Below are 13,306 nucleotides of genomic sequence, written 5' to 3' on the forward strand. Positions count from 1 at the left end.
TGAAGTTAGGGTAGTTTGGTTAGTTAGCATGGAGGAGTGCAATAACATAAAAGTTGCTGTTAGAGTCCGACCCTTTGTTAGTAATCTTTTTTCAGTTTTTAACAATTTGCAGCATATTTTTTAGCGGTTCAAAAATTTGTTAAAATATTTGTGACTAGATTTAAGCTTTACGTTACCAGGCAGTTGTGAAGTTGCATTCAAGATATCACACACAACATCACAAATAGAATTTTTGCCTAAAAAATTTTATTTCCATACACAAATTCTCATTAAAAGAGAGCCAACGTCAATATCCAATGCACTATTAAACATTCGCTCAAATTACCAGCACTGAATACAATTACAACAATTGTTTCAGCGTAAACAAAAAATAAGATAAAATAAAAGCAACACATTCAAGATTAGAAACATCAGAGATGAAAATGTTTAAAAATGTCACCGTTACATATAATCCTTCCTTTTCAGACAAAAAGTATTTCATCAATATTCATCATGTTTTAATTGTTATATAACTGATAATTGGAAGTGACTTTGTTAGCAAATGAAGAAACTCATACAGCGGCGAATCTACAAAGAGGAGCAGATTTTTTTTACAAGTCCTTAAAAAACATTGCTTTAACAGAAAAACAGAAAAAAATCTATCAAAAATTTACGTGACAAGCAAATGAAGCCGTCAGCCTAGATTTGGCCAGACCACAACAAATGTTGGCCCTCTTGTTGTGAGCAGTTTTTATTTTAAATAAAAGCCAAAAAAGGATCATTTTATATGTAAAATCAGCCAAAAATTAAACGTGATAACCAATGTTGCCCCTTTTAACATTTTTAAAATTTTTTCCCCCCTCCCAATCAAAGTTGTCTAGATCCGCCACTGCACCACACCACACTCTCTACAAATACACCCACCCAAACAGAACAACAGAGAATGGAAGAGGAAAGCCACATTGATAGTGTCCATGGGCCGACGGACGACATTCATCCAACATCCACAAAGAAGCGACGACGACTCCGTCAAATCATTCCAGTTCGATTTCTCCTACTGGTCACACGATGGATTCGTGGCCGACCAAGATGGCTACCTGGAGAAGGCGAATGATAATTCGGCTTATGCAAGTCAAGTAAGTACTTCACATTTTAGCTATTGTCGCCTTTTTATTTTAAAGATAAATACTCCACGGCCCGTCTGGTAATGAATACATTTCAAAATTTTTTCAAATGCGTTTTTTTTAGTTTGTATTATTTCTGACAAAAAAAAACAATTAGCAGTAGTAGTAGTAGTAGTAGTAGTAGTAGTAGTAGTAGTAGTAGTAGTAGTAGTAGTAGTTAGTAGTAGTAGTAGTAGAAGTAGTAGTTGTTGTTGTTTTTGTTGTTGTTGTTGTAATAGTAGTATTAGTAGTATTAGTAGTAGTAGTAGCAGTATTAGTGGTAGTAGTAGAAGTAATAGTAGTAGTAGAAGTAATAGTAATAGTAGTAGTAGCAGCAGTAGTAGTAGTAGTGTTGTTACGATAACAGAATACAACAACAACGGTAGCAACAAAAATATTAACCAAGCAATACATCGCTACACAGTCCCTCATATTTAATGATCTCGGCTCTGACATCCTGCAAAATGCCTGGCTGGGATACAACAGCTCCCTCTTTGCATACGGACAAACTGGGAGTGGGAAATCTTACTCCGTGATGGGTCATGGAGTTAACAAGGGTTTGTGGATTTTTCGCTAACTTTTTTTTTATTTCACATTTTATTTATACTTTTCGTAATTATAATAGTTAAAATTAAAGAGAAAACTTCATAAAAAATTTTGTATAATTTAAAAAAATATATAAAACGACATGAATTATCAATAAATAAATAATAACCGTAAAATATGATAAAACAAGCTATCGTTTCGGCTATCTATAAAATGTTTTTGTCATGATATTTTGAAAATTTTCTTTAAAAACGCCCCAAAAATTGACTAATTTAGAATAAACAATCTACAACAAAGTATTCAGATAATGCATAAAGATTAAAGGTGAAAACCGCGCATCATACTCGGTGCATACTCGGGGATCTCTTTGTATTCGAACCCAGTCACTGCAGCGGTAAGACCAGACGCTTGTTAATCATTTATTTTTCCCAAAAAATTATTCCATACTTTCAAGCCATGTTAGTAGAAAGTGGGGAATTCAGTGGTGAAGAATTGAACGGAGAATTTGTGACATAAAATACCTTTTATTACTACATATCTAATTTTGAATATCGATATATATTTATTTTTTTATCTAATTTAATTATATAATTTATTTATATAATTTATTTATATAATTATTTAATAATAATTTGTCCGGTGTCAGGTTTAATTCCGAATTGTTGCGAGGAGTTATTCAAACAAATTCAAAACAGAAACAATTTGAAGAACGCTGCTGGGAGTGAATGTGATGATGCCAATACAGACGTCATCATTGAGGTTTACAAAGATGCACGTGTATTAATTACATACCGCTGTGCCATTTAATCTTGCCTTGAAAGTTGATGCAATCAATGACAATACAATCATGTATTCATTCAGTTGTTGATGTTTTGTTCACTTCTAGTCGAATGTTCAATCAATGAAATGTGTGTGGAGATATTTCTACTGCTTTAACGCTGCTGTAAGGTATCGGTCGACTGACAAACTATTCAAAACTTCAAACGCAAAAGATTCCTTTCAGAAACATAAATAGGTCTACGTGATTTTTGGCAACATAAAATGTTATGCCATTTACCGAAACAAGATTTTCCAGTTTTAGTACATGGAAATAAAAATGTCTCTTTGAAAATTTTTTCGGAGGTAATTAATTTTTGTTCTCCAACTTTGTATTTAAAAAAGCAGCAAAGTTGGATAGTTTTGTGACGGGTATCACTGAAATCAAACCCGGTTGCTACGAGTAGGACCAGGCAACTTTCAAGTGCACTTCCATTTCGGAAATGTCACTATATGGATACTGACCAATGACTTTTACCGCCAGTCTATATAGCTGCACACTCATTTTTTGATTCATATTTCAATCGTCAAATCATGATTTGACTTGCCTGTTGGAACCGCACGTACTGAAATCCCCAAAATTTTTGCGTCGTTGTGGTGAATGCTGGGTAGTGGTTTAAAAAATTCTCTTGGGACTGCTGATTGTTTTAATTCTTTTCAAAACCAGTACAAGTCATACCTACGGCTTAACGCATGTCAACACTATTCTTAAGGCAACTCTAACAAACGAATGAATGAATAAATGAATGGATGGATGAATGAATGAATGAATGAGTGAATGAGTGAGTGAATGAGTGAGTGAGTTAGTGAGTGAATGAATGAATGAATGAATGAATGAATGAATGAAGGAATGAATGAATGAATGAATGAATGAATGAATGAATGAATGAATGAATGAATGAATGAATGAATGAATGAATGAATGAATGAATGAATGAATGAATGAATGACCAACAGGTGAAGATGAGCATGTTGGAGATCTACAACGAACGCGTGTATGACTTGCTCTCCACTGACCAGTCCACTGATAGGTACCTCAAAGTCAGAGAGGACAGGAACAAAGGATTTTTTGGTCAGTAAAGTTGTCATGGCGATGATAATGATGGTGATGGTTTTGGTCATAATGATGATGATGGTGCTTTTGATGATGATGGTGAGGATGATGAAAATGATGATGATGGTAATGATGGTGATGATGATGACGATGATGAGGGTGAGGATGATGATGATGATGATGATGATGATGATGATGATGATGATGATGATGATGATGATGATGATGAGGGTGATGATGATGATGGTGAGGATGATGAAAATAATGATGATGATGATGATGATGATGACGATGGTGCTGATGACGATTGACAGTGGAGAACTTGACAGTAGTGGTGGTGACGTGTTACGCGGAGATGGAGAGATGGATCGAGGAAGGAAACAAGATGAGGACCATTGCCGCTACAAAAATGAATGACGCCAGCAGGTTGTGATGATGATGACAATGATGACGATGATGATAATGATGATGGTGGTGGTGATGATGATGATTTATGGGGGTGGTGGTGGTGATGATTAAGATGGTGGCGGTGGTGGTGACTTAGTAACAATTTCAATCATGACGTTGACATCACGGAAAAACGATGAAATCAAGCCACGAATCGACATGAAGAAATGAAGATAGAACAATTTCCGATTTCGAACGTGACACCAAAACAAAAAAAAACCGTCTTAAAAAATTTTCTCAAACAAACTTCCTCGTGAACTTTTCAAACAAACAAACAAACTAACAAACTAACTAACTAACTAACAAACAAAAAGACACTCTTAGCTACCAAAAACACAACAAACACTCCATGACACACTCCTCAACAGTCGTGCACACACCATCACAACGATCCAGCTGACCCAAAACTTCTTGAGGACGAAGAAAACTCTGCGCTCAGATATCAGTCTAGTGGATCTAGCCGGCAGGTTAGATTTCAAATTTAGTAAAATTCGCGTTCATTATTCACTATTTTTTTTATCATTTTAAACTCCATCAGCCACTACAAACCTCTTTATATCACACTTCACTACTCGCCAATGTTTTGAAAGCAAGTACAGTTTGAAAAATAAACCGACGCTAAAAGAAACGTAATTGTTATAAATCTTTAAAGTGAGGACAAACATTCATAGCTAATTCACATATTTATATTTATTCGACTCAACGTTACTAAATTATTGAAAATTTAGATTCAAACTATCATTATCAAACTATCTCTATGTTTATTCATTCATTCATTCTCTTCCATCCATCTTTACTTTCATTCATCGGTACATTTATTTATCCAATCACTCATCCATCAATTTATCCATCCGTCCGTCCATCCATTCGTCCATCCATCAATTCATCCATTTTTCCAACCATCCGCCACTCTTGCAAGTGAACGACAGAAGCAGACGGAAACAACAGGCGATCGATTCAAAGAGTCTAAAAATATCAACCAATCACTGGCCACCCTAGGAAACGTCATTCACGGTTACTACTTATAATATTATAATGCTAATCTAAAACTATTTTCATAGTGGGGTAGTGGTAAGTTACCGGTCTTATGTGTTGCAGTTGTCGTGTTCGAATGCACAGAAATTCTAATCCACTGCACAGAGCATCGTCATCACGAACTCCATCAGCACCATCACCTATAATTATAATTAAACTCTTGCGCCACAAAGGATGTACTACCAACACCACACCACACCACATGACGTACATACGCATTACGTAAGCACCGCATCACACGCGCAGGATGTATTTGAACCATGCCATCGAGTAACAACGGCGCGAGTCATGGCGCTTTTACCAACTGAGCTAACTCGGTGACCAAATATTATTTATTGTCGACAATATCGGATAAATAAGTGAATAATGAAGTTATTTGATTTTTTTAACGCTTTTTATTGAAGATCTCGTTGAACTGACGACGAAGAAGAAAAAAATCGCCGGTTAGATTTTTCATTTTCTACTTTAAAATTTGAAGTCAGTTAATGATATTGAATACATTTTTCATTAAATAAATTTTCCCTTCCTGTAACATTCTGTAACGTGACTAACTTGAATATATTGTACGTCTAAATGAAACTGAAAATAATCATCACTCACTATATTTTTAGAAGGCGACGTCATACATACACAGTTACACAAACATAAATCACAGAGTTTCACAGAAAAGGCAGGCATCAGCTTAACTAAACAAACATTTTATTTTCTTAACTAAGCCTCAATAAACGCTTGTGGCACTAACTAGCAGAATAACAGTTAGACTGTTGAATCTCAAAACTTGTAACACACACACACACACACAACACACACACACACAACACACACACACACAACACACACACACACAACACACACACACACAACACACACACACACAACACACATCTCTCCACAACAAACACAAAAATGATTAATTACCATGGAGACGCAGTCTTAGGAAAAATATTCAACTAAATATCTAAAAAAATTCCGACTCTCTCCCATACTGACTATTACATGTTGATTGAGCCTGCGTTCGAACCAGGTCAACGCGTAATGACGTAATGCATGACTATTTCATTTGAAGTTCGGTACAGAGATTCCGTGCTAACACAGCTGCTGAAGAACACGCTTGGAGGAAACAGCAGAACTGTTATGGTTGTATGAAAAGTTTTTTGTTTATTGTTTTTGTATCAATTACTCGATGACTATTCATTTAGTTATTTGTTTCAAGCACAACCATTCATTCATTTATTCATTCATTCACATATTCAATGAATCAATCATTTAATTATTTATCAAATGACCAACTAAAAAAACTACAAACCAACCACCAAACCAATCAACCAACCAACTGACCATCCAACCAACCAACCAACCAATCAACCAATTCACTGATCATTCAACCAACCAACCAACCAATCAACCAACCAATCAACCAACTAACCATCCAACCAACCAATCAACCAGCCAACTGATCATTCAATCAACCAACCAACCAATCAACCAGTCAACCAACCAATCAACCGACTAACCATCCAACCAACCATCAATCAACCAACCAACAAATCAACCAACCAATCAACCAACTAACCATCCAACCATCTGACCAACAACTGATCAGCTAGCTACCATCAGTCCAGATGCCGAAAACTACGAACAGACATTATCAACCCTCAGATATGGTTCACAGTTTCATTAATTTCTTTATAATCAATTTTAATTAAGATTAATTAGACATTCGGGTACACACTTGTATAAATACTGACTTGGTAGTTAGGCTTCTCACATAGGTTCAATAAATAGCTGATTAATATTAAAATGTTATTATTATTGAATTGATAAAAATTAATACCAACAAAAACAGAAACAAAAAAAACTTGTCGAATTTTAACTAATTAACCAATGACATTAAATCAGCGGATAGAGTGAAAGAAATAAAAACGAAAGCAACGATAAACCAGATGTCTACAAGGGCGATGATTGAGAACTTGATAGCTGAGAAGGAGATGCTGCTGAAAGATTTTGAATCCTACAAGAACATGAAAGGGCCGCACTACAATGCTGATGGTACGTCGTGTGGTTGTGTGGTGTGGTTGTGGTGTGGTTGCCGTGTGGTGTGGTTGTGGTGCGGTTGGCGTGAGGTTGTCGTATTGTGTAGTTGGCGTGTGTTGTCGTGTGGTTGTCGCGTCGAGCGGTGTCGCTAACTGGCCAACATTTATTGTTAGGCAATTTCAGACTGAAAATCGCCCTATAAGTTTTACTTGGGAGCAATGACGTCAGCAGTATTATTATTATTACTATTATTATTATTATCATTATTGTTGTTTTTATTATTATTATTATTAGTCTGATCAGATCTGACGTTCATTTAATTTTTCAAAAAATTCATTCAAACCGGATATTTTCAGAATTGAAAGCCATGAAGAACAAGCAATTGCAGGAGGTTACATCAAATTCATTTCAATAACAGTAATAACAATAATAATAATAATAACAACAATAATAATAATTATCATATTGAAAACTCTTCCATCACAGCCAAAACAAATTTTTAAATCAATAAATGAAATGGAATAAAAATTAAAATTGAATTCATTGTACAGTACAATAAAACCACAATGGCCATTTTTCTAGGATAAGTGCCCGAGGTAGTCTATCTAAAACTGGCTATACAGTGTTTCTATCGCAAAAAATGACAAACGACGATTTAATAACTGAGTTTATTAGTTTGTCCGTTAATGAAATAGGTCAATCAGTTTTTTAGTAGTAATAATAATATTAATGATAATAATAATAATAATAATAGAAATACTTTTATTGGAGCATCAGATAAAATGAAATGAAAGACATTTGAAGAAAATATGAATGAGCTAAGATACAAAATAATTAAAATTTAAATATAAAATATACGACTTTTAAATAATAATAACAATAATAACAATAATAATAATAACAATAAACAAGCAGATCGACAAGTACAAACAGCAGATGAGAAACATGCAGGCAGCTTATGAGGAGCAGCTGAAGGAGGCTGAGATGCAACTTAAGGTGGTGATGATGATGACGATGATGATGATGAAGGTGGTGGTGGTGATGATGATGATGATGATGACGATGATGATGATGAAGGTGGTGGTGATGATGATGATGACGATGATGATGATGATGATGATGAAGACTATTCAGATTCTTTAACAATCATTCAGTTTCTTATTAATAAATCTATTTAAGGGAGTCAGGACAAGTTTATTTTTAACCTCTTGATTGCCTGAATGTCAAATAAAATTTGAAATAGAAAAATGATGATGGTGATAAGAATTCTGTTGTCTACAGAAACTTTCACCCTGGCTACTCTATTGAATAATTTTGATACATGAAATATGTAATAATGATGACGATGACAACGCTGGTTCTTAACATTAGTGACTACCAATTCGATTAAAATGTTTCGTTAAACTCTAATAAACAAAAGCACCATCTCAAGAAACCTAAAAAATGGTCATCCAAATATTGCGGAGTAGATATCAATACAAACCTGTCGTTGGTCTCTTAAATGCCGAAAGAAGTTTACAACTTTTGGACTGTTTGTTGATTTCACACCACAAACGATTACTTACCAGATTTATCTGCGTAAATACATTTCAAATTTTGTCAATTGCGACATAAAAAAAGGGCTGCATAATCCGGCGAAAAAATAATGAATGAGCCAAAATTAGGTTTTTCCAATTTTTATAAAAGTCTCATTAGATAAATAATTTTCGATACCATAATTGTTGCCCCTTCTTAAGAAATTACAAAATTTTAGAATACTTTTTGTTTAAGTTGAGTCATTCCTTATCTTTTTATCACACAGGGGATGAAAGAGGAGGATGAGTTGATGGTGCAGAGGAGGAAACATCACTGCTACATCAGCAACCTCAACCAGGATCCAGCCCTCTGCGGAAAAATTTTCTTCTTCTTCGAAAAAGGTCATGCAACTGAGTTTTAGATTTTGTGTTTGTATGATTGGAATTGAGGTGAGTTTGCCAGAAATTGTTTTCACTTTCTCGCAATTGTAAAAAAAAACCCAAAACACTGCTTCTTATTTTTTTTGATGATTTAATTGAGAGCAAATCTTTTAATAAAATCGTCGGTTGGATTAGACTTAAAAAACATTAAAAAAATAATAAAATCTAAGCTCATTTTACGCATATTTTGAAACAGTTCCACCCGCTATAAATCCAGATTTGATTTCACCCGACCATCTTCACACAATCAACCTACTAATACTACTAATAATAGTAAGAACAACTCTCGCAGACGTGAACAGCGTCGGGAACGGAAGGAAGGAAAAGGTGGATGTGGTGTTGTATGGACCTGGCATCGTCAACATGCACGCTCTGGTCCTGACGTCATCTGCATACCAGCGTGACCATAAAAGGAAGAGCAACAGTAACAAGGATGCAGAAAGTGATTCCGGCAAAGATTTGTATGTAGTCCCGAAGTTGGGAGTGGTACTTCACAACGGAAGGGAGGTGCTGGAAGGAACCAAGTTGAAACACGGGGATCGGTTGTTATTTTTGTTGATTTTAATTGTTTTGAAAAGTTTTTGAAGGTCATTTGGAAATATTTCAAGCGAGCAACAACAATATTAAACTTGCTAAAATTTATAAGCTAAATAAATTTAACGCTGACAAATATCTCTAAAAAGGATTTTCATTTTCTGTATCAAAAATTGTTCCTATTTATTATCCTGGCAAACAAAAATTGGCAATAGACCCTGTTTCAATGCTTAGGTTGAGGTTTGGTTCCAGCAACTTTTTCTTGTATTGTGATTACCGAAATTTGAATGCCGATGAAGAGAGGATGTTCAAAACTTCAGACAAAAGTTTGATGAGCTACGAAGAGGCGCAGGAAGAAATCTTCAAATATTCCTCCTGGCTGAATTCTTGTGAAGGTCATCCGTGGTCTGGTGTTGTTGGCACTGTTCATTTGTTCCTTTCATAAAAAGTCCTTAAATCGATATTTGTTCTAGTTGGAGCTTTTTTTCCACATAACTTTTTTGTGAAAAAAAATTTTAATAGTTAAAAATTTTTACAGATTGTGTTTTCTCTTAAAACAAAAGCTCAATTACCTTTTTTAACAACTACCTACAACATTCTACAGAAGAACCTCTACTGAAGGCTGAACTTATCAGCACACTTGCCCTTGTCCAATCAGCGAACGCCATGGCACGTGACATGGACAAAAATGTTGAACTCTCCATCATACTCATCTCACCGGAAGCAAGAGGTTTGGAGAGAGGAAGAACTGAAGTAAGAGAGGATGATGCCGATGTTTGTTACTTTAGATTTAATTAAGATGATGTTCATGCAGATGTATGCGTTGAAACCTGCCATTGAATGTATTCCACAAACATTTATCAATTGGTTAACAAACATCAATAAAATTATTAGCTTCTGACATGTACGATCAGGCCATATCTTTCACTTGCCTAAGCATAAACACACAATACATTTCAAACCAGGTGAGCATAAAATTGACCGACCAACCATCTGGCAGGGAGTACTTGTGGTCCAAAGACAAGTTCATCAACAGGTACAAAATTATTTTATACACGTTGTAGAAATCTATCATAAATCTTATTTCCTAACCTAGGTTAGGAAAAATATAATTTAGTTGAAAACAATTTTCATAATTTATTTTTAGCAGATCTATACGTTTTAAAAAATTTGATTAAAGAGACAAGATCTCAGGTTAAATCACTTCAAGTTAGAAAATTGCAGCCAAGTGAATCAATATTAAAATATATCAAGTATAAGAAGACTAAAGCTCCCATAAAATATTTACTCTTAATATTTTCAAACTTATCTTGAAAACCACCAGATGTTTTCATTAACTTTGAAAAATTGAATTACATAGTAGTAAGTAGTTTATCTAAGTATGTCACTGTGTGGGTACGGTTTTCAACTTACCAGGTACGTATACATGGAGGAGATGTATCAGAGGTACACATCACCCAACAGCTCATCGGAAGATGTACAACAAGTTCTTGTTAGCTATATGTCCAGTTCATGTTTATTTATGTTATGTTATGTTATATATTTTATAGGCATTCATCCTTTTGTTCGTAAATTGGATAATTCATTCATTTATTCATTTTTTTATTCATTATTTCATCTTTAAAATTAATTTTTTTTCATTTTATTTTTATTTTTGAAACTCTTAGAAAGAGGCCGATCCATATTGGGAGCCGGTTGATTTGGAGGTTCCAATTGGTGTGGCTACGATACCGCTTTCATTTCTCTCACATCTAATTGGCTGTGACAGTGACCCATTAAATGTTCTCGATTATTCAGCTAATCACGTTGCTTACTTGAAAGTTCAGCTTGTTCCATGCGATCCGAAATCTAAAAGTGAAATAGAAGATGACTCACTACTTGTGAAAAATTCAGAAGACCTTGTGAGGTTCATTCTGGGTTTCATTTGCAAAAATTGCATTTTAAGTATTGATATTTCGTGTTATCTTAGATTTTACCAAAAGCTACTTAAATTTTGGTGACAATGATTTTCAATAGGTCGGCCAACCAGTTTGCTTTAAAATAAAAATCCTCTACTCGACCCAACTGCCAGAAAAGTATGAATGTGTTAGTAGCAGTTCATTTCGTTTAAATCTACTTTTCATTTTGTATTCATCCAGTATAAAATTATTTTTTCATAAAATCAATAGTCTGTTTATTTCTAAATGATGTTATTAGTATGCCTTTTTTTCATCGTTTTACAAAATTTTCCAAAATTACTAAGGTAGACAAAAAACGTCGTCGGTCTCTGAAAATGGTTGAGATGAAGTTGTTTTTGTACTGAGAACCTATCATTTCACTCCGAATGCAAAACTTATAATGACTATTTTTGAGTTAATGTCATAAATTTCAGATTCTCAGCCTCCAATCAGCTCCAAGCGTCGTTTCATTAAGCACTTTTTTAATCTTCCTACCATCCTCTAATAAAACCACATAACCGATTTCCACATAGTAGCAATGTTTATTTTTGAATATCATTACATTTTGTCACATCAGTCGTGGTGCAAGTACAAGTTCCACACTGACGCAGAGTACAAAATGACCAACAAACTGTCAGGAACCAACCCTAGGTACAACTTTGAAGATTGTCGACTCTACGATGAAGCATCCGCTAAGGTAGTTTCAATTGGCATTAGTCAATTCTCATTTTTGGTGACCTAATGATAAGACCGCTGGTTACTGTCTTGCAGTGATCTGGTTTAAATGCAAACTGATCTTCATCATCCCATCTTGCACTCAAGTCTTTAATACGCTGTTTTTTGTTGAACTCGTCCAGAGTTGTTAAATCTACTTAAGTTGTTATTGGTAGCAGTAGTGCTGATAAATTTATTAGGCAGTAAATCGCTGCTGCTATTTTACGTTTGCAATTTTTAGGGATTGTGCAAAATGATTGACAATTTTCCAAATTAAGAAACCAAAATTAAATGACGTTGTTCTGCTTCTATATCGGCTTATATGGGTTGCGTGATAGCTCAATGGTTAAAGGCGCCTGGTCCTGCTGTTGCATTGACTGGATTCGAATGTAAAAATGTGTGTTTGATGCGTGATTTTCACGCGTTTTCATATGCCTACTTTGTGTGTGTTTTTCGTTGATACCTCCGAAGCAGGCGCAAAACAGAGATTGACCATTAACCTTTATAACCTTTGTTGCTATAGTTTTGTTGTTTCTTCAGTGTGTTTTTCATGGTGTAACTGGGGAAATCCGTGGTTATAACTTTAGCACGTGGCTTCATTCAATTTCAGTTTCTCACGGTGTAACGGGGGAAATCCGTGGTTATATCTTTAGCACTTGGCTTCATTCAATTTTAACAACGGTGTTTCAATTTAATCACGTGATTTTATTTTAATCGTCTTAATCATAATATAATCACGCACGTGGTCCTAACTTTACCACGTGGTTTCATTGTGTGGTTGTAATGCGTGTTAACACTGATTAACAACTTTGGACAAATATTTGCTTTGATTATTGAAAATTCTTCTTTAAGTACAAAATAAAAAATTTCAGTAAAGAGAAACCTCTATCCTTGGTTGGTTTATTAACTCTGAGCTCCTTTACGATATATGATGTTCATGTACATTTGTACTGGATCTTCTTTACATGTTAACAACCAATGTTCACTTTGTGTTCATGTTCATTCCAGTTTACACACGGCCTGAATAATTAATATATTAATTCAACGTGTTTTAAATATTAAATATGTTATAAAACAAAAACGCAGTTGGTG

The 13,306-nt window shown here is 34.6% G+C and overlaps 1 protein-coding gene across 1 annotated transcript; it reads left to right on the forward strand.

The window, feature by feature from the left end:
• The first annotated feature begins 43 nt into the window (after nucleotides 1–43).
• On the forward strand, nucleotides 44–9,341 carry HELRODRAFT_102359 (hypothetical protein). Its single transcript, XM_009026848.1, has 15 exons — nucleotides 44–76; nucleotides 912–1,055; nucleotides 1,549–1,699; nucleotides 2,335–2,435; nucleotides 3,462–3,576; nucleotides 3,873–3,984; nucleotides 4,374–4,472; nucleotides 4,925–5,019; nucleotides 5,445–5,483; nucleotides 6,107–6,177; nucleotides 6,648–7,089; nucleotides 7,431–7,465; nucleotides 7,990–8,070; nucleotides 8,876–8,990; nucleotides 9,322–9,341. The coding sequence occupies exons 2-11, from the start codon at nucleotides 954–956 to the stop codon at nucleotides 6,744–6,746; spliced, it is 984 nt and encodes a 327-aa protein (XP_009025096.1). The 5' UTR covers nucleotides 44–76; nucleotides 912–953; the 3' UTR covers nucleotides 6,747–7,089; nucleotides 7,431–7,465; nucleotides 7,990–8,070; nucleotides 8,876–8,990; nucleotides 9,322–9,341.
• The last annotated feature ends 3,965 nt before the right edge of the window (nucleotides 9,342–13,306 follow it).

Source organism: Helobdella robusta (genome assembly GCF_000326865.2).
Source record: "Helobdella robusta unplaced genomic scaffold HELROscaffold_49, whole genome shotgun sequence".
In the NCBI taxonomy this organism is placed as follows: domain Eukaryota; kingdom Metazoa; phylum Annelida; class Clitellata; order Rhynchobdellida; family Glossiphoniidae; genus Helobdella; species Helobdella robusta.